General features: G+C 46.0%; 1 protein-coding gene across 8 annotated transcripts in view; it reads left to right on the forward strand.

Moving 5' to 3' along the window:
• Positions 1 to 1,873: 1,873 nt before the first annotated feature.
• LOC124195038 (tyrosine-protein phosphatase Lar-like) overlaps positions 1,874 to 22,050 on the forward strand; it is a 40,344-nt gene continuing 20,167 nt past the window's right edge. For 3 of the 8 annotated variants that reach the window (XM_046589504.1, XM_046589505.1, XM_046589510.1), the window contains exons 1-4: positions 1,874 to 2,486; positions 5,159 to 5,354; positions 10,293 to 10,613; positions 20,789 to 20,845. In XM_046589504.1, coding sequence (XP_046445460.1) covers positions 10,523 to 10,613; positions 20,789 to 20,845 — 148 coding nt within the window. In that variant the 5' untranslated portion in view covers positions 1,874 to 2,486; positions 5,159 to 5,354; positions 10,293 to 10,522. The remainder of the gene's footprint in view (positions 2,487 to 5,158; positions 5,355 to 10,292; positions 10,614 to 20,788; positions 20,846 to 22,050) is intronic. The other 5 variants (XM_046589506.1, XM_046589507.1, XM_046589508.1 and 2 more) reach the window with 3 other exon arrangements.

Consider the following 22,050-nt stretch of genomic DNA (forward strand, 5'->3'; position numbering starts at 1 on the left):
GCGCTATATAAAAGGAAAAGATGAAGAACCCGCAGTGTACCAACAAAAGAGGAGATTTGAAAAAATAACAATATGGCGACCGGCAAGAGATATTATAAGGTGGATCAAAAAATAGTAACTTATTCAAATCGTTGTGCGGTTCTACTGCACGCATGTACCAGCAACTTTTTTTATGTGCAGCGGAGAGAGAAAAAAACAACTTTGGTCGCGTAGAGCTATAAATATATCCGTCCAATTATTGTTATTGTTATATTCCACTGGAAAATCCCCTCTTCTTATATGAATTTAAAAAATAGAATTTAAAAATGGGGAAAAAAAAACACGTCGCGGATTTAGACGGGAGCCAGCCAGCCAGCAACGGTCTATGACACACAATACGACCCGACCGCAGACCCTGGGCTTTTGTGCTTGATATGAAGCCTCATATCAATTAGCTCATTGCTATTGATGTACCCTGGAGAGCAGCAGCAGGCACTTGTATGGGGTTTGACGTCAAACCCATCACTTTTGGCCTTGTGCACTCTAGATCTCTCTTAACTGCAATTACACTTAGACTTTGGACTAGAGAGAGAGAGCAGAGCTATACTGGATTGGCTTTCGTTTTTCTATCTATTCCCCATCGAAGCGGACGTGGGATTGAACTGTTGGCTGCTGGTCGTCGTCCGAAAGTGGTGAGAAGATCAGAGCTCCTTTTCTGTATCGTTGATAACAACAGTTGGACGTGAGAGCTCTAAATAAATGTCGAGGAATCATCGTCAATCAATTTGATAATAATCGGATGATCAGTTAGCGACGCCATCTGATGGCGACATTTATTCGGGCCCATCTCGGACGTAACCGACGGGCTGGAACGAGTCCAATCGGCGCGAGATCATTGACAATGGCCAGCGGGTCTCGTTTTGTGGATAGTTAATGGAATGACACGGGCCCACGCCTGATGACCTCCGCCATCTTCTCTCTCTCTCTGGCGTATATAGGGCCGGCCATTGGCAGCGACTGCAGCAGCACCTGTCAGAGAGATAAAACGGGGTGGCCGGCAACACAAAAGCGACAACGATGTATAGCACTACACGTCACAAAGTGGCCGAAAGTGGCTGCATTCCAACAACAACAGAGCAACAACAGCAACAACAACAAACAAAGCGGCCAGACTGAAACATGGACAAGGAAATGGACGAGGCTCAGCTGTCATCGTCGAGTCGTGATGAATCCGAGATTGGATTATCCGGCGGCAGCTCCTGCTGCCTATAGCTGGGCCTGTTTGGGTGTGTATAACTGACGTCCTATACGATACTGCGTTGTATAATCGGCTTTTGATTCGGGAGAGCCGGGCCAATCGTGTCACTGCCGAGTAGACATGTTTCCCAGTGTGTTGTTGTGGTCGGTCGCAATGTCGCCTGGATCAATGACACCTCGAGACTCGGCAGCTCCTACGACCCGTGCCGCTTCCTATCACGTCACGACCGACGGCTTCATCATGAATATTTCATCGGGTTTCATGGCCCCCCCCCCCCATCCTTCCCGTGATGTCGGAGCATTGGCTCGCGGGGGCTCAGCAGCGACTCTGTCTCAGCCCCATCAACAATTCATTCATTCTCAACAACTCCAATCGATTCTTCTTTCTTTTCTTCTTTTTATTGTCGGAAATGTGATCGCGCTAGATCTTGTCCCTCGCGGCTGATTTGTCTTTGGACGTGCAACATTTTTAGTTCTCGCTCTGTGCGGAAAAAAAAACAAAAGAGAAAAAAACCCCGTCCCGCCGGCCGAAAATTTGAATTTCCGACGACGGTTGGATTTGTCAATGATCTGGCAACGCGGCATTAGGCTCCGCCCACCCCTCCGCCAGTTGTTTGCCAGCGCCCACTGCGCCAGTGGCGCCCCCCGTGTCAGACTTTGACTTTAGTTAGTAGAGGCAGCCCCTATGGTAGTAGCAGCAGCAGCAGTTACAGCCCCAGCTTTTTTTTTCTTATTTCAGAGAGTCGTGAAACAAGAACTGAAGAACAAGTTCCACCAAAGTTTTGTGTGGTGCCCACACACCAGTCAGTCGTCAGTTTGGACCATGTTTCCTCTTGGCATCTGCTCACCAAGTTCCTAGTACCAATGCCGATGTTGAATCGGTTCGACGTTTAGTGAATTTGTTTCCGGCCCACAGCCATGAAACGTCTCGTGTGAAAACAATCGAGAGCTAAAGTCTGGCTTGCCCCCCTCACTAGTGATTGATTGGCCTGCAACGCCACAACACACACAAGACAGACGAAAAATAACCTAAAACCTAAACCTAAAAGAACAACTTTTTGGTGCTGCTGATTTTTTTGTGTTTCAGTGTGCTGCAGCTTGTGTTGTGTTTGCATTTCAAAGTGTTTGTTCATCACTGACGCCAGTTTTTTCGTTTTCGAACCTTTCGTTTTGTTTTTTTGGATCGACCATTGGAATTTTACACACACACACTCGTCTAAACATTGACCGAAAATCCCCAGAAAAAAAAGGTAAAATTGTTCATCCCCCCTTCCCCTACCGTGTGCAATGGCGGCGTCTGAAATCTTATTGGGGGTTTTTCTTTTCCCCACAAGAAAAAATTCTCTTTTTCTCGACTGCACCCCGTTACCCTTTAAAACAAAAAAGATATTATATTTATTTTCCCAAGAGAAGAGAAAAAAGAAAAAGAAAAAAAGAATATGAAAAATGGATGAGATAACGCCCTGGAGCATCGATTTTTTTTTCTCTCTCCATGTTGTTGTTGTTTCGAGATCGATGTAAAAGAAAAAAACAAGTTTACATTTTTTTTTCTCTCTCTCTCTCTCTAGTCCAACGACATTTATCGCTCACTTGTTTCTTCTTTTTGTTTTTGTGATTTGGCGATCGTTTTGTTGTCGTCGTGGCCAATTGGCCGGAGATGTTGTTGCAGCTGCAACAACAAGAAAGTCACACAAGTTGGCAAAAGGTCTAAATAAAATGTCTGGTTGGGAAAAACTTTTGTTTTCCAACTCGTTGCTTTTCATTAGATGCCCTAGGAAGTAAAGAAAAAGAAAAACTTTTTAGATTCAATCGCATTTTTATTATTACTTTTATTTCTTTTCTTGCCGGTCGTACGACGTGACCCTCACGTCCGGTCTCTTGTTTACTTTTTTTGTTTTTCACGCCGGCAAACGAACGCCCGATGCTCCCGTGTGTCGGTAACAGAAGAAGAAGAAGGAAAAAAGGGTCGTAACTCTAAACGCTTTTTTAGATTTGTTGTTTTCCTCTCAACCGGAGAAGGAAATCGCCAGAAAACGTCTCCTATTTTTCATTCTCTCGTTCTCGCTCTCCATTTTGTTGCCGTTTAGTTTTGACGTCATCCTCCTCCCCCCATTCAAGAAAAACATCTTTGCAAGACACCTTCTCAATCTAAAAATAAATAAATAAATATAATTTGTTATTCTTGATTTCGTATGTTGATCTTGCTCTGGTTACAGGTACCCCCTTTATTTGTAGACTAAAGGAGTTTGTTATTTTTACCTTTGAGGGGGGTGGCGAATTTCTTGTCAATTTTCTGATTGTCGAAACACATTTTACTTGTCAAGTCGCCACGAGTTTTTGATGGAGAAAAACGAAGAAACTTGATCTGCTCACTGTTGAGAAAAAAAGAGTTGGTCCTCCTCCCTCGGTCCTAACTCGGTTTCAGTTTTCTTCGAGTCAAAAGAAGAGATGGTGAATAGGTATTTTCCTTTTTATCCAAATGAAAATTTTTTTCCCTTTGAATATTTAAACAGAAAATGTTTCTCTCGTCGGGAGAGATACGCCCTCGTGGTTCACTTTTACAGCTTCTCAGGGGCTCTTTAATGATAAGAGATGGAACACACACACCAACAAAAAAAATCCTTTTTTACTTTCTTCTGAAGTTAACAAACACGTGTTTTTCCTACCCTGGCTGGCGCCAACTGTGTCCAGCTGCCTCTTTTCTGATAATTTCCCCAGTCGGTAGAGAATAGACGGGAGGGGGGTTCTCCCCTTCTCCATCAAACCGATCGATCCCTTTCAAGTCTTGCCCGTCTCTCCTCTCTCTCTCTCTTTTATAGAGTCAATCGATGGCGCATTTGTTCAGGCGCTGGGCGTCAAAGTGCGTCTAAAAAAGAGAACAGGCAAAGGGGGGACCGTTCCCTCTCTCTGTCTATTGATCTGTTTCGCCCCAATGTTTCGATCCAGTCCAGTCACCCGTGTAAAAAGAAGGAGAAGAAGTTGAGAGGCACCCACAACCTAGTAAAAGAATTCGGATCGATTTTTTTCCTTTTTTTTTCTGATTCCCGCCGACTAGTCGTCGTCGGCGTAGTATTTGACTCGTTACTTATTACGTATTACAGGGATCACTGTGTCTATTATCGTTGTCAAATAAGTGACGTCGCGCACAGTCGACTAGTGGGGGAAAAGATGTTGGTGCAGCTGTGCAGGGTTCGACTCTTTCTGCTTTTTCAATCACCTTCTTTCTTCTTTTCTCGACGCCGTCAAAGGGCCGAACGCTTGAAATTGCTCCGACGTCAATCTCGTGTCGGCTTCAGGGCCGGGCTTCTTCATTTACTTTTTTTCTTTGCTGGGCGCCCAGACGCGCGCGCCGGCCAAAAAGGAATAGGATGGATGGTGGGGGGTTTCCCCCCTTTTATTTTCTCGTTTCGTTGGCAACTTCATTTTGTTTCCTCCGATTTTGTGACTTGTTTACAAGGACCTGAAAGGACTGGTTGGAGGACGACCCCAGCTGGTTAACGTTTTCATTCGCTTCGTCACTTTGTGGGCCCCGTTTTCTAATAAGAATACGGGATCGATGGGATGCCCGTCTCGAATTTCCCCTTTTGTCTATTCGGTCGCTTCTTCCGAACTTCCGTTTTGGGCCGAATCCAAGAAATTCGATGAATGTCGTCGTCGGGCCGCCGAGGAGAATTGAGTCTATAGGTGCCGTACCATGCCTTTGGGATATTTGTCAACCTTTTTGGGGTTCGGGTGATTTATGACGTGATGGGGGTCTATCTAAGAAAGAAAACGATGGGACCCCCATCTTCATGTGTATTTTCCGTTGGTGGCGGGTTGCTGGAGACGTTCATAGACTCTCTCTTTTTGCTTTGCAAGTTGTTGTGTGTTTCCTCCCAATATTTAAACATATTTTTTTTTCCCCTCTATATTGTTTGTTTAGGTGTTTCCTTTCTTCTCTTTGGACTCGCTGGGTGGTGGTGGTGGTGTGGCCCGCTCCTCCTGGATGGGAGTTCTTCCGAGAAGATTGCAGCCACGACGACCGACTCCGGAGAAGACGAAAGAATTTCGTTTTTCTTTATCATCCGCCTCCCGTTTCAACCAGAATCCTTCTTCTGCTGCTTCTTCTTCTTTGAGAGGTATATAGAAACAAAACCAGAAACGCTCCGTCATTCCGGCACGACGATCTCGAGTCCATTTCCATAGATACAAAAGACACACATCTAAGCTGCTGCCAGCTGTATCTATAATATTCATAGGCATACAGACATGTAGTGTGTGTGTCTCTCTCTCTCTCTCTCTGTGTATGTGGAGAGAGAGGACTAGCCCCCTAAAGGGCTAGACAGTCGCACAGCATCTTTTGTATCTATGGAAATTTTCTTTTTCTATTTGTGAGTTTCAATTTTTCCTTTTTTCGAAATTGTTAACAAGAGAGCAGACGAGAAAGAAAAAAAAAAGAGTATCATCCGTTGCAACTGTTTGGTGGGAGGGTGGGCCCTTAGAACTAACGATTCCACGTAGCATACATTCACGGCAATAAGAATAACAAGAAGATGGTGGTTCTCTGGCGTCAGGATCGATAATCAAAATAACTCTACACGGCGTTATTGCAGCTCACGACGAGCAGCAGCCATAACAAAGTCAATAAGTCAAACTAGAATCAATCGGCTAGTAGTTTTAGTAGACGATTTTCATCTTTTTAAAAAAATTTTGAAATGCCGAGAGACTATTTTGACGTGACGGACGGATCTATACGGGAAAATGGTTGTTTGGGTGTGTGTGTGTGTGTGTGTGTAAAGGCTAGACGTTTTGGGGGTCGCCATGGGGGTGGAGCTGGAAAAACGCACGACTGTCGAGAGAGATGTAATAGATGGATGCAAGTTTTTCCCTGGTTGGTGAGGCAGGAGGGGTTGGGGGAATTGAAGAGGGGAGAGAGACACAAGAGTTTTTCTTTTTTTCTTTTTACGACCCTCAAAACTCGAGCCGAGAGAGAACAAGGGGGGATTATATATGCCGACCAACGTGCCTGTCGGGTGGGTAGGAGGGGGGTGTGTGTGGCGTGCGTGGTGTGGTTTATTGATCGATGCCTACACTAGTGCCCGATGCGGCGTGAATTGTCAAATACGACCGAGTCGTCTCGCCCACCGTTAGATGGCATGGGCGTAGGTGACGTTGCCTTAAATTTGGGATTGGGAGCTTTTTGGCGGGCCGATTCGATCGACCTTAATTGAATTGAATCGATTTTAATTATCGGTCCGAGTTTTAAGCCTGGGAGGACACAGAGTCACGAACAGCAATCGAAAAAGAACAAAAGGTCATCTCGACCACGGCCAATCGACTTGTTCTTTTCTCTAACAAACAAACCCAAACAGCTCACAACTCGTCGCTCAAGAGAAAATGAAAAATAAGAGAAATTGGAAGGTACTCTCTTCCATTTGTGGGGGTGTGTGATGATTGACGTTTTTTCTTTCTTCTTCTTTGGGTCCCTATTGATTTGTGGCTTTTCACAGGATACCTAACCGGTAACAGAGAGAATAGAAAGGGGGGGGGGGAAAGGACTTGGTCTTAATACTCGCTGTCGGTCCCTTTGGGAAAAGCTTTTAATTTAGAGGTTTTCATTATGAAAAGGTGTTGAAAAACAACGTCAGAGACGGGAGAAGAGGTCTTTGTTTTCCCGTCAACAGGGGAGATATTTTTACCTTTTTTGTTTCTTTCTCTCTCCTTTGAAGATTATGTGAAAACGTAAGCCAAAGTTGGACAGGGAAAGGATTTACCCTGGGAATGGACACGTCCAATGGAATTCACCTTCGCCCATTGTTTTTTCTTCTTTGGAGACTTGGGAGAGAGAAACGGCTCGATAGGATTTCATAAAAATAGTCGAAACGATTCCGTTATTTCCGCGCATTTGCTTTCGGATTGGGAAATGATTTAAAGAAAAAAATGAGCCTGGGATTGTTTTTTGTTTCGTTATTTCTGTTGTGATAGGTAAATCCCGAAAGATAGAAAGAGGATTGACTGACGGTATAGTCTATTAGTTTGCCTCCTCCCAGGTTCTCGTTGAAAGGGAAAAAAGAAAAAGAGATTGGAGAGAGAAGATAGGGCAAGACACACGTCCATACCTCACACACCCTTTCCCCAGTTGGAATTTTTTTTTCTTTTCGTCATTGGAAGTCGTCGTCTTCATGGAAGAAGAAAAAAAAAGGATCGAAAAAAAAAGGACAGTGTAATCCGATCAGAATCGCCTTTGGCAATGTTTTCACTTGAAGAAGAAAAGAAAATGCCAATAGAGTTTTTCTTCTTTCTTTCTTCTGGGAGGTGAGCTTTTTTTTTGGGCTTTTCTCGATATCGTACACACTCAAAGTTTAGTGTTGTATTTCATCCAGTTTGGGATATTGGCCGGGGTTTAGACGACACGCACGCATATACGCTGAGCTGCCCGGCCCCACTCTCGTCGACCGGCATTTGTTTTCCTTTCATTCTTTTTCAATGGGATTCGTTTCGTATTCAGGTGGGATACGGAGTGATGGTTTCGATAGACAAAACACGAGCAATACACACACACACACGGACGACGAGGGGGGGGGGATGGAGGGGCCAGTGTCATCGGACACAGACACGAACACAACACGAAAGACAAGCCAAAAGTTTTTGACTCGCAATAATAATCCCTTGCTTCCCTTTTTTTTCTTCTCCACTCCACTACCGACGGTGGATGGACGGATGGAATGTCTTAGCCGACGCAAGAGAAGGGTGGTTGGTGGGAGGGTTATTTGTCTTGTTTGTCTTCTTTCGTCTTTCTTCTCGCACACAGTGGCAACATTCTTCGTTGAAACTCTATACAAACAAGGCATAAGCCGATTGAATATTTAGACCGTGAGCCAGGGGGTACGGTACTCGAACGGGGAAATAAAGAAAAAGAGGCCCAACACATTTCGGGAGAAGTAGAAGCAAGAAGAAGAAGAAAAAGAAGAATAACGAGTTGGCCGGTCATGTCGAGCTGTAATGCGATTAATCAGTCCCGGGGAAAGGTAGACGCGTGAGTTCGGTACCTGTGGGTGTATGTGTGCTCTTGCTTGGGGTAGTAGTGAGTTACACAAGAGTCGCAAGTCCAAATGAATAGGCCGCTCTCTACCTCTCATCCGCTGGCTCTCAATCCATTAACGACGTGAAAAGAGAAGATGGGAGTTGGGAGAGGAGGGAGCTGCACTAGCAGTAATAGAATTCCGCACTTTACTTTACTCTTTATCATGGGGGCGGCGGCCCCGAGTCTTATTTTTTGCCTTGGCCTTCCCACCCTGAAACTGGCGGAATGCTTGGGAGGGTCGGGAATTGGGATGAAGCCGGAAGAGAATCGTAAGGCGAAAAAAAGAAAAGTAATAATCAAAAAAGCTTCTTTCTCGTTACCTTTTGTTTGATTGTGCAATCAGAGTGTAGTGTAGTTGGGTGTAGAGCGCAGTTGGTCGGTGACTGCCGAGCAGAGGGGGACGACGGCGACGTCAGGTAGCCAAGAGATGACTGGGCAGACTAGGGCGCTCCTTGGGTTCAACACTTGGATGGAATCGGGCGGCCCGGCCCAGGAACTCTTATCCTCGTACGTGGACTGGTGTGCGCCGATCTGATGAAAGAACCCCCCCACACACACACACACGGAGAGAGAGATAGAAAAGCGACTTGCGCATTTGAGCGATCCTTTCCAGCGGCGTTCCAGCTACTCATTTAGTCTGCCGTAGTCAGGGTCACAGTGCGGATGTGTACAAGTTTGCGCTTCACAAGTAACGAAACTCATCGGAGCACATTTTGGGCGCCAAAGTTGATTTTGATTTCTCTCTTCACTTTTTGTTGACCAGTGAATCGTCCGTCCGTGTGTCTCCACCCACCTTTCCCCCTCTCTCCCTACCCAGTGTCCAGGGGGCCCACCAACTTTCAATGATTGATTAGCAATTACCGAAAAAAACCATTCCGCAAAGGGTGTTCCGCTGGGTGGGGTGTGTGTGTTTGTGTGGTTGGAGGTGTACACACACGAGTCAAATAAATAATAATAAGGAAAAGAAGAAAAAAAGGGCCGGGTTCTAACGATCTAGTAATCCAGTCACTCACTCAATGGAATGGAATCCATCCAGCAACAGACCGGAAAGGAAGAAAGTCGTTGAAGAAAATGGAAAGGGATAATAATAATAACCAAAGAAAAGGAGGGGGCCAAAAAAAGGGCAAATAAGGAATCGATGTGAAACACGCAAACTTGTCGTTGCCGGCTCCTATTAGGCTCCTAGTAGAGTCCCGCTATCCCGTCGACAAAAGGATCTCGTATAACCCACCCTCCACTAGCTTATTCAATTCCTGTTTGTGTGTGTGTGTGTGGGGTCACCGGAACGTTTCTTTATTTGGCCCCGACCATCAATCGTCTCTTCACCACCACCGCCACCCTTCTCTTCTTCCTCCCTGGACGCCCGGTTATTGGCACAACAATAGAAAGGGGGAAATGTCCACCAAGATTAGCGTAGCACAATGACTCATCTGTCGTTGGTTATCACCTGGAAAAGGCACGAATGAAAACATTATCTGATTGGGTATTTTCCTTGTCAGGAATAGAAAAGAGAGAAATTGAATAAATTACCATTATTATTATGCGATCCCACTTCCTCCTTCCCTCCTCCCGGCTGAAAAGCGACGACTGTCTGCCATAAAAACGGGACAAAAATGGCCGTCAGAACAATAAGGAAAGAGCAATTATAAGGTTGTTTTGTTTTGTTTTCTTCTTCAGTCTGTGGCGTGGAATGTGCAACTTGAACGGATGATACTCGACGTATTGGTTGTTACTCTCTTGTCTGCTCTTGTGCGCAATGTGCTTCAGCGTTGTCGATATCCCAGTGATATTCCTCCGTTTGCTCTTTCTGTCTTTCCACGTTGCGACGGGCAGAGAGGGCAGAGTTGTAGTACGTGCCAGTGTCTAAAGTGATCAGATCAACTGCTTAAAAAACGAAAAAAGAAAAAAACTAACTATTTTGGTTCGGGTTTGTTGCCATTATCTCATTTTTTTGTCTTGTTCTTGTTTCCTCCCCTTTGCTCGGTCGTCACAGGTTGAGCCACGAGTCGAATTTTGGCTCCGTGTGTTATCAGAAGCCTTTTCAAAGAAAATCACTACCAGATTTTCCTTTATCCAATTTTTGTTTCACTGCGAGCAGCCAAATCAGCAACAAAAAATCCTCAAAAAACGAAAAAGAAAAAGAAAAAAAATATTTTAAAATTGGGGAATTTTTGTTGGTAAAAGAAATCCCTCCACCGGAAAAGAGACACACACACACCAAAAATGGAGCGGTCTGGCCGGCGACCGTGGCTCTGGTTCTTCACCTGCTTGACGCTCGTCTCCTTGTTCCAATTGATGCAATGCGCTGCCGATGGTGAGTCTAAAATTTTCCTTTTTTTCTTTTCACATTTTTTTGGCGTGTGGGGCAAATTTGGCGGGCGAGTGGAAAAAAGAAATCAACCCGGAATTCAACTGGATTTTTTTTTTTTCAAACACGGAGAAAGAGATAGAGGATGAAAGGAATGAATTGATCGATCGATTGACGTGCAAAACATCATTACCCACATCCAACAGCCTCTTTATTTTTTCCCCTCTCTTTTATGCCAAACTCTCCAAACTTTTACATTTTTTCCCCCTTCCTCCTCCCCTGGCTCGTGCCGCTCGTCATATTCGTACAGGGGGAAAGCGCAGGTTAAATGGCTGAGCCGGAGGACTTGTTCATCACATTATGGAAAAGTTGGAAATGGCAGCCGAGGTTTGCCCTAAAAGACTATTAGAGTACTACCCACTGCGGGATGAGAGAAAAAAAGGACAAAAGTTTTTTCTAAATTTTTTCGTTTTTTTGTTTCTTGCCTATTCCCTCGATGAGAGATGACACGCAACAAAAAACACGGACCACAAACTACGCGGTTTTGTCCGTGGCCAGCTACCGGTGTATAGCGCCCAGCCAAAAAAGCTTCTTGGTTGCTTTTTGCTGGGCCAAGTTTTGAGCCCAGTTGGAGGCTAATAGACGTGGAAAGGGGCCACGTCCTCTCACAGGAGGGATCGACGTTGGACCCGAATAAAAAAAAAAAAAAAGAAGGGCCGGATCCCGCTGGCTCCTTTCGGCTATAACCGCATTTCCAGGCGGAGGTAAAAAAGAGAAAAAACGAGTGAGGGGAAGATGTCTCTCTAGGGAGGAAGAATGTGAACAACTTTCTTTTTCACGGGAGTTGCTCCCGCTGTTGGTCTGTCGGTCGGTCCGTCGTCAGGGCCGGTTGAACGTACATAAAGAAGAAAAGTAAACCCCAAACTCTTGTACACCATAAACACAGCCTGGAAGAGAGAAAGCGCCGACGTCGTGTGTGTGTGTGTGTGTGTGTTTGTGATTGTGCTACTCCTGTTAGTTTGCTTTCTTTTTGTGTGTTGTTGTTGTTGCCGTTGTTGTACAACAAGAGGACAAAGTTGGGGGGTCCGATCCTTTTGTTGGCTGCGGGAAACGTAATCAATCCATCCCGATTGCAAAAGGCAGAAACGGGTGACGGTTGATCCGAATTTTCACGAGGGGGGAAAAGAAAGAAGGAAAAGGAAAGGAGGTTGGATCCGCCATTGACGCAATCAAACACGTACGCCGACGTTAGTAGAAGAAAAAAAGATCCACCCGTGCGTGTCCCGCTCTTTCTTCTCCCTTCCGATGCAGCCAATTGGAAATGAATTGAATACAAAAGAAATAAGAGAGAGAAAAGCAAAAAGGAAAAATCATTGGCCGACGACGACTCTCTCGGAGGGATCCTTTTTGGAGTCGACGACAACCTGTCGCCATCATGTCGCTCGTTCAGCGAGTGGGGTGGGGGCTTGTTTGTCTCTTTATTTTATTTCAACTTTTGTTTCCCCTGGCAGACGTGCGTGCGTGAGGGACAGCGGGACACTTGCATTTCTTTAATTGGGACTCGGACTAGAAGGAGAAGAAAAAGAAGAAGAAGCGCAAAGTCAGCGCAAGAGGAACAAAAGAAAAGGAGAGAGAATTGACCAACAGCAGAGGGTCGGGATTGTTAATCCTCGTCTGTAGTTGGCCTCTGGCAATTATCCTTCCCTTTTTTTCTTCTTCTTCTTCTTCTTCTTCCCGTTGTTGCCCGTTGATAGTTAGTTTATAGATCCCAGGCTAATAAAAGAATCGCCTTTGATTTATTCGGGCTCGGGATTTCATTCGAAAAGTTGTTGGAAACAAATCACCACACACACACACACACGGAGCGCCATCAACTTTATAGGAAGGAGGCTCGAACTGCAATTGTGTATCATCGTCCAGGGCTGATTCCAGGGCTGAGAAAAAAAGTTTTTCCCCTTCCCCATCCCCCTGCACATATACACACACAAGACACACACACACACACAGCGGGGCGGACAAGGAAATAAAAAAAAGGGGAGTTTTGATTCGATTCTTGTTGTTGTTCCCATTGTGTGGTCTTTTCATCCGCTGAATACCAAACGGACCGCCATTGTAGTCCTCATCTTATTCCCGACTCTATACTCTTAGTGTTTATATATATATATTGTATATTGTCTGTCCAAGATTTCCAGTCGACTTGGACGGGCCACGATTGTTCTCTTTTGCCCTTTTCTTCGTCTTCTTCTTCTTCTTGAAACAGTTGAAGGAGAGAAAACTCTTTTGTCGTTGCTTTTTACTCTATTGCTCCAGCCCCGGCTGGCCGGGATGGATCCATCTGGGAAGGATCGATCCTCCAATTCTCTCATAACTTCACTGGGGGCCACCGAGCCGATGACGGTCTGTGTGTACTGCCGGCCTTGTTCTATTGGAATATGTTGCACCCCACCCACTCACGTCAAGGATCAGTTACACTAACGGCGTAGAGTGTGTGTGTGTAGCTGTAGATTGTCTCTTGTGTTTGTGCACTTGATGATGGGCGGGCGAGAGAAGAGAGGTTCAGGGGAGAGGCTAAAGGAATGGATCGAATATCTGTGATGATCCGTAAGGAAAATGGGGGGAGTGGAAAGAGGGAGGGGGTGGGGGCAATTAGCGACTCCTTGTCGTTTAATCCTCTCTCTCTCTCTCGCTCGTTGCTGCTTTTCCCTTTTTGTTGATGTTTTCATCCTTGGCACGGCTTAAAACAAGAGAGAACCCAAACACACGGACACACTTAAACCCCTTGGAGTGAGATCCAGGCACGGGCAGCCGGCGGTGATGTCCGGCTTTGTCTCCCTGGGACCCTGCCCGTTGTCGTCGTCCTCGTCGTCGTCGTCGGACACGTTTGACACATGGAACGGGACGTCGCTTATCGATTGTTCCAACATTTTTTTCGTCTTTTGTGTTTTCCCCCCTCTCATCCGTTTTTGTTTTTTTTTGTTTTTCTGCTTTTTCTCTTTTGGCGACGGATTAACTGTGAAATGCGATGAGATGCGACGTGCAGAGAGACAGTCGGGACAGAGACGGTCGTCCGTCAGAACAACAACGACCGTGAAAGTCCACAGAGTTGGAAATAAGAAAAAGGAAAGAAACGGACAGAGAGCAGAGAGGGGGGGGGGGGACGCACATCATCCTCATGACTGGATCGATGATTCAACCATCTCGTGACTCTCGTCGTCGTCGGGTCCATTCTGGACATATCTTAACTTTGTCCGTCCGTCCCCCCCCCCCCCCTACCCATCAATTGCTGTGCTCCTTGTTTTGTCTTTTGCTTTTGGCTGGGATATAGAGTAGATTTGAGCTGATAATCGGAAGACGGGCGAACTCTCCAAACAGAAGCAGAACCGGAGCGGACGTTTGATTGGCAGTGATCACCCCGGGTTCCCCGGGTTGTTGTCCCGTCTCTTTCAATAGCCGAGGACTGTAGACAATTCACAACGTTATGTTTCCCTTTCCATTTTGCCAGTCTGAGGAGGGCCAAGGGATCCGGACGAAGAAGAAGCTCGTGGACTATACTTAGTACCGACCAAGGATCTCTGATGTGTTTGTCTCGCTTCTCTCTTTTCTCTGTCTGGATCGGGTCTTTTTGCTTTATTAGTTATTGAAGGGCTGCGAGAGACTCGCATCCGTCCCTCATTTTCCAAACGGGCGAGATTCGAACTCGTATCATAGTACCTTCCATATCTTCCATCTTTATATCTCTCTCTACGCTCAGAGTAGTAGTGTGCGCGATACGGATAGTGGATGGAAATACGGGATCCATATCTACTAGACGATTCCAAACGTCAAATTGAATCTGAAATGAGACGGCGAGGGTTCGGTTTCGTCATTTTCCTTCCCGGTACTATGACAGACTCTTTGTCTTTTCTCTTCTCTCTCTCTTGCCTTTTCTCTCTTTTATTTAGCGATTTGATGGAATAAGAAAACACAAACACACAACAACAAAAAAGAAGCGAATATCCATCATGACTTGACATTAACTCGGTTTTTTTTTCTCTTTTATTTTCTTTCTCTTTTTGTGTGTGTGTTTGTGTTGTCGGTTGCGAGTTGAAACTTGCCAGGGCGACGTGAATCGATTGTCAAATGGACATGTCTGTTGTCCGGTTATTAATGTTTCACTTTTATAGCTAGTCGCTTGTTTGAACTGTGCAATTGTAATCATCTTCCTTGTGGCCGTCGTCGCCCCGACAGCCGCAGGGAATTTGTCCAATTGATTTTGAATGCCAACACAAAATCCCGCCTGTCGGTCAGACGGACCAAGAGTCAAGTCGCAGAATGATTTGACGATGGATGGATGGATGGATGAGTAAGTAGTCGGGACGGTGGTGGGCGATGACATGTTTCGCCGATTCTTGATGGGCCCCGAGGCAACAACAACAACATCACAACCCGGCAACTTTTGAGGGGGGGGGGGAGAGGGGGATATACTACGGATATATCCAGCGGTCGTCGACATTACACAGCCGGCGGGCGGCAATACTTCCGAGACGGGACACGGGCTGATGGGCAGACTTTTGATGAGTTAAAAGTTTCAAGCCAACCCGCCGAGTTTAGGAAATCATTCCACGATCAGCCATCCGTGTGTGTGTATGTGTGTATGTGTATGTGTGTATGTGTGTGCGGGGGGTATTATGCTACAGAAACTTTTCTCGGCCTGAGTTGTCTATGTTTATTTGTTTTCGTTTTGTCCGCGCGCCCAAAATTGCGACAGCCAGCAGGGCGGAAAACTCAAACAAAAAAATAAAACAAAAAAGAAAGAAAAAGAAAAAAAGCCTGGGAAAAATCTGATTGAAGTGTAAAGAATATTTTTCCCATTTATTGGTTCGCGCCACCCGCTAAGAATACGCCATCATTTCTTCTTCTTCTTTTTTCTTTTATTTTCTTTCTTGCCGGTCGTTACTGTTTGTGTTTTTTTGTTCTTTTTACGCGATGATGGGTCACACGAGTCGGTTGGTGGTGTGCAAGACGAGTGGCGGGGGGTTGGTGAGTAGTATGGCGCAGGCCGTCACCAGCGAGCAAGAGAGCAGCCTGTGGTGTAAAAGAAAAGAAAAACGTTTCCAGTTGCGTTTCTTTTATTTGGCGATTCTTTCTTCGTTCCTTCCCGTCATCGGCTGTTTGTTGGTTTCCTCTTACAAAAATGGGAGACATATCTCTCTTGTAAGGGGGGTTGGGTGGGAGGACGCCATATTTGAACTGCCGGGCCGTGACCCCGTAGACTTTTAACAGAGACATGCAGGAGCGTGTGTAATAAGTTTCGGGTCGATTCGTCTCATTCGCTTTTCGCCATTTTCCCACCTCTTTGCCACGGCCCTGGCAATTCACTTTGTTGCTCTGCCACGCCCTGCAACTCTGCGAAATGAAGAAGCGGGAAGAGATGGATGGATGCGATGGATAGGCGAGGGAGGGGGCATCCATCATTCAAGCGCCTTGAAACTGTTGCCAAGACTCTGATAGCGCCGCCGACTCGACTCGACTCGACTAGAGACTAGAGGAATAGAGGTACGACGTGGTGGTATAGGTACCACCTTAATTCCATGCAAACAAGGCGGGCTAACAGTTAAAGGAGCAGTGCACGATGGATGGATGGATTGCCCGTCGGGTTGCCCTCGGCAACACGTGAGCAACCGTCTCTCTTATCTCGTCTCTCTATTCCATTTACTTTGTGTCTTATTATAATAAAGTGATGATGATGTTCTCGTCTGGCAACACTCGCAAACTTGTGCCGGGCTCATCCGTCTCTCTCCACCTCCCTTCCATCCTCCACGAAACTTGACACATAAGGTGAGTGTGTGTGTGTTTTGCCAAACGGGTTTGTTGTTGTTGTTGTTGCTCCTGCTGCTCCAGTCACTGTGAGCGGAGCAAACTGAGATGGAAGAGCGACTTTTGGGTGGCGGGAGAGAGAGTGACGTAAGCTGTTCACCTTTACCGAAATGTTCTTATCTGCTCCGCTCGTCAGAGTTTCGGTTCCTTTTTTTAAAATATGTATTCCAGATCGGAGATAGTCTGCGCTCTTATTTTGATTTGATTTGATCGATATTCATGAAAAGGAAGATGGCGGGAGAATCAAAGAAACAAGTCAAAGGAAACAGTTTTTGTTGTTGATCCGACTTTTTTGAGTCGCGAGTTTTTCTCTTGCGCCGCAAGAGACGGGATTCAGGGAACTGCAGACATTCGTGCGGAATGTTTAGTCGGCAGTCGGGCATACAAAATGGATCGCGACAAAAGAGATGATTGTTTGAGATTGTCTGGCGCTGCGACGGTATATAATACGCACACACACACACGCAGCCATTCGACATTGAAAAATGTTTTGAAAAGAATAGGCCCCATTCTGCCGATGAAAAAGTTGCTGTTTCTAAACTCCTTCTGTTTTTCTTCTTGCTTCCTTATTTATTCCTTAATGAGGATCGACGACGACAGTCTCAACGTTTTCCTCCTTCCCAAAAAGAAAGAGAAGAAGTGAGATGGGGGGGTCGGTCTGTTGCTTTTTTCCTCGGCGGCTATGATCGAGGCTAGATGAAGCTGAAAGCCCTAATAATCCCTCTTCTTCCGCCCTCTTTTGTGCACACACACCCACTCTGGCCACCACCCGCTTTTATGAACTTGGCGGATGAACTATGACGTGTCACTTTGTTACACAAGCCTTTTTACGGCTTGTCGCTGGCCGTAGTGTGAAGCTCAAAGAGTTGCAACTGGCAAGGGAAGAAAAAAGAGGATCACGAACGGACTGTTTGCGGTCGAGTTCCAACTTTTTCTTTTTTATTTCGGGAGTGGTGGTGGAATCGGAAAATGAAATAAAAAAAAAAACTCAACTCTTCTCACACCCACGCCCCAACTATTAGCCAAACTTTGACGGGTTCTTCCTTCCTTCCTCAATTATCTTGTGTGTCACATAAATCTATTGGCATTCTCCGCTGCTGCTGCTGCCGCTGCCGTTGCCATCTAATCCAGCTGATTGGATTGCAGCGAAGATAACAACAACAACAACAACGTTATTCCTTTAGTAGGTCTTCCCTGCGGCGTACGAGTTCCTGCTGTTGATAGTTTGACTATTTTGAATGTCCTTGTTTTGTTTGGGATTGATATGTCACCGGCGCTGAAAGGGTCGGTGGGTGGTTGTGGGGTGGGGTGGGGTGGGTGAAAGGAAGGTGGGAGGGGGGGGGGGTGAACTTGAGAGTCTATGAAGTCGATGACTTGTTTCCGGTCCCTTCTTTATTCGCTTGTTCCTGTGTACGACAGTTGTTGTTGTTGTTGTAGTTGTACGACTAGTAAGTCTGTGGGGTGCTTTTAAACGAGTCTCCCAAGGCCCTTTTGTGTGTGTAAAAACTCGGACTGGCGACTTGCGTGCGTGTGTGTGTGTGTCCGTTTTCTTTTGTCTCTTTTGGGACTCGTTGAGTCGCTCGTCCTCCGCTCGGCTGTTTTCGGCGTATCATGGGCGGCTCAAGTAGCCGGAGCCGGCCCCATCCGTCCGTCCGTCGGTCGGTCGGTCCTTTTCCCTTATCTTGACTTATTTAATGTCTACTTATCTTCTCTCTCTCTCTCTCTCTCTCTCTCCCCTTTTTGCCTACCCTTTTCCCTTAGGAGAATCCGTAGTTAGACGAGGAGAGAGAGATACTGGCACCGGGTTTGTAGTTGCGCGCCTACGTCCGTCCAAGACGGAACACACACACACACAGACACACTTTGATGTGTGTCTGACTGTCTGCCGTGTGTGTTGGCGTTTTCCTTCGTGTTTAGTCGGGCAGAAGCGACGGGAGAAACGACCTCGTCAAGACTCGATTCTCAACGGCGCCATCAAATCCGTTAAAAAGTCCAGCGCAGGCGACTCGCCCTTCAAATATAATAAAAAACAAGAAGAAGAAACAAGAAGAAACAAGAAAAGTCAAAATGGCTTCCTCCTGGTTCCGTCTTGGGGGAATTTGTTGGGGCCATTACAATTTTTCTTATGGATATGTAAGATGCAGGGGAAAAAAGTTGCGGTCCTGTCGCTCATCAGCCATTGGCTGTGTGCGGCTTGTGTCTTTAGGAGCGAATCGATAGACTCGCACCGCTCTTCTCTCTCCTTTTGGCACCTTCCGTCCTCCTCCTTCACCCTCCCCGCCCGTTTTCGGCAAATGCTTTTGGCTTGCCAACGCAGTAGGCCTCTGGTGGCCAAACCCGGTGAAGAGGGCCAACACTTTTCTTCATTTTTCTCTTCTCTTCTCTCGCCCCCCTGAAATATAACGAACGGTACACTAGCTGCAGTAGCTGCTACTGCTCATTACCATAGGTGTGTCAAGGAGGTCTTTGAAGAGTGTGACGCACTTGATAACGGGAGCGACCGTGATGGTTTTCACGGCAAACGGGACGAGTTGAGAGTAAGTCAGGAGCTCGGTGATGGATGTACGGGGAAATAAAAAAAGGAAAAAAATAGAAGAGAGAGAGAAAGAGATGGGGGGAAAAGCCATGCCATGTAGGAGGAGGTGATGGACGAGGCGGGAGCGGCGCCACTTTTAATAACATCACACCTAGTCGTTTGGGTTGAGGGTGGGGTGGGGGGGGGCTCCCTGGTTCGCGTTAAAAGTTATAACAAGGAGTGATGAAGAAACTCACTTGTACTCTGCTCCCGCCCACTGTTTGCTCCTAGCATTTGGCTTTCCCGCCGCGCTGGGAAAGATGAGAAATGCACTTGATCGTATTTTGTTGTTGCATTAAACCTTCCTTCTCTCCCTCTCGTTCGTTCGTTTACTCTCATTCAATGCGACAAGGAGGCCGGGAGAAAGAGATAGGCTCCACACGTGTGGTGACAAGGAGCTCCTGTTATTTTTATTTTATTTTATTTCATTTTTTATTTTCCTTTTTGGAAAACAAAGAAAAGTGAAACCTACACAATGCAAATTATTCTTGGACGGAGAAACGGGCAAAGGGCCGTCGTCGTCGTACCTACTCTGGCCGACGGCTTTATCTGTCTGCGTGTAGACACTGTGTGTCTGTGTGTGTGGGGTGTGTCACAAAGTCTTGGGAAATCTTGACGGCCGAGATGTATTGGTGGCTCCTGCTTTACTGACGACGTGCCGACAATGTCAGAGGAGCCAGGAGTGGAGCGGAGAAAAAGTGAAGAAAAAGGAGCAGCTTTTTTGCGGTTGACAAGGAGCAAAGTCGACGACGCCTAGAGAGACTCGAGGGGCCGCCCTGTCGTTTATTTATTTATTTTGCGCGAGATGAAAAGATACCACCACGGGTCGTGTGTGTCTGTGTGTGTGTGTGCGCGCCATTCGACCGGAGGGAAATTTTTTAATTGACTTTATTTTCCCCCTTCCATCTCTCCCGCACGCGCTCACGGAACCAGTACCGAGATTTCAGCCCCCCGGCAATGTTGGATCAGATTTTTTCCCTTTCTCGATTCCAAGCGCTTTATTGGAAAGTGAAAATATAAAAAAAGGCAAAAAGCCAACGGTGTAGTAACTTGCAACTACACAGGCTCCTTCTCATCGTGTGTGTGTATGGGCCGTCGCTCTATACGCAGTTCATATCCGCCAGCCAGGAGCCGCGCGCCAGATCAATAGACTTTGAAAGAGTCCCGAAGAGAGAAGGAGAGAGAAGGAAAGGGGATCTCGCGTGCCTTGTGTGTGTGTACATGTCAGTGTGCAGTGATGATCAATGTCTTGCAATAATATAGGAAGCCTTTTGGGCCCGCCTCTTTTGCTTTTGCTTTTGCCTTTACAAAATATGGCGAGTCAACTTTTTCCACCCTCATTCATGCGGAATGGAACGGGCGGAGGAGGAAAATAAGAAAATAAAAAATGAAAAATAAAGGTGAACTGTAGAGGAGCTGGGCGTATTGAAATTGCCTTCAGGTCCAGGGCATCATTAGTGCCGGGACTGGAGAAATCAGCCGAAGCTCCTTGCTCCTGTTTGGGATTTTGTGTGTGTGTGTGTGTGTGTATGTTGCGCCCCCGCTTTTGTTGGATGTTTTGCGATGCAAATCAAGAAGAGAGTCGGCAATCGATCGTCAATTCATTTGCTCTGCTGCCCTTTTTTTATTTTTATTTTTTTGTGTGTGGCGTTTTATTTCGTCGACAAAAGGGACAAAAGTTTATCGGGTAGTTCTTTTCATTCTCTTTCTCTTTCTCCGAATGAAAAAAAAAACAAAAAACAAAAATCAGGCTCCTTCACTTCCAATCACACCGTCAACTTCATCGACTTCGTCAAATATTTGACACGTGAGTATATATATAACAAACGCGGCGGGAAACGACACCATTTGAATTGGTTTCCACCTTCGTTTCTTTCTGTCTTTTTTTCTTTCCTTTTCTTTCCTTCAGCCCGGAAAGAAAATTAATTAAAAGTAAGCGAATAATAATAAAAGAAAAATAATAAAAGAAGAAGAAGAGGAGGAGGAGGGAATAGAATCTAATAGCAATAAACCTCTCACACAGTCCAGTGACGCTAATGGCCACAAGAGCCACGGCCATTAAGTTCTCAGTTGGGCCGGGGTGGGCCACTGGTGCTGTGTGAAACGTCGGGGGCTAAAAGAAAGATGAGACGAGCCTTTTGGATTGATGGGTTTGTTGCGCCTTTCTCTCCCTCCTCCTTTGAAACTGGACCTACACACACACCGACCGAGAGCTCTGGTAGACGGACACGGTCCAGTTGTAATGGCCGCTCTGGTCTAGTAGCCGGCCCATTGTCGTAGATTTGGAACTAATCAAATAAAAAGAAATTCCCGGAAGAAAAGAAACTTCCCCTCGTCCAGGAGAGTCCAGGGCGGGAAGGGAAATGGGGTCGGGTTCAAGCTAAACTCTTATTGGGGCTCCTTCTCTTAATCATTTTCTTCTTCTTCTTCCATAAAAAGTTTATACATTTCTGCATTGGCTCCTTTGTTGTAAGTTCAATCCCGTTGGTCCGTTTCTCCGGTTTAGTTGTTGTTGTTTCATCGAATACACACACAAAGTAAATATCCAGCCGGACGTAGTTTCCATTAAAAAAAAGGGGGAAGAAACAGGAGGGTGGGGGCAATCTTAAAAGAAATGTTGGCCATCAAAGGAATCGAAAAAGTATCGATGCGTTTACAAATGACCAGTACCCTCCTCTCCAAGTTCCATGAATGTTGTGAATTCTTCTTCGCTTTTTTATTTCGCCCGTCGTTTGTTGAATCGATACTCTCCGATGTGTGTGGGTAACGCGTGTAACTTGTGTAACGGTAATATGTCAGAATATCCAATGACCCACCTACCGACCCTCTCCAGGTCTCGGCTCTTCCCCCCTCCCCGTCGGATATATATTTCACTTTCCACGTTGTTATGAATTTCCCGTTTTTTTATTACTTGTTTGTTTGTTTGTTTATTCATTTTTTTGCGATAACGTCAAGGAGGGACCGGGGACTTGGGGGTTTGGCGAGTCGAAAGTTGTTGGAAAACAAAAAATA

The sequence above is a fragment of the Daphnia pulex genome, chromosome 5 (assembly GCF_021134715.1).
Source record: "Daphnia pulex isolate KAP4 chromosome 5, ASM2113471v1".
In the NCBI taxonomy this organism is placed as follows: Eukaryota; Metazoa; Arthropoda; class Branchiopoda; order Diplostraca; family Daphniidae; genus Daphnia; species Daphnia pulex.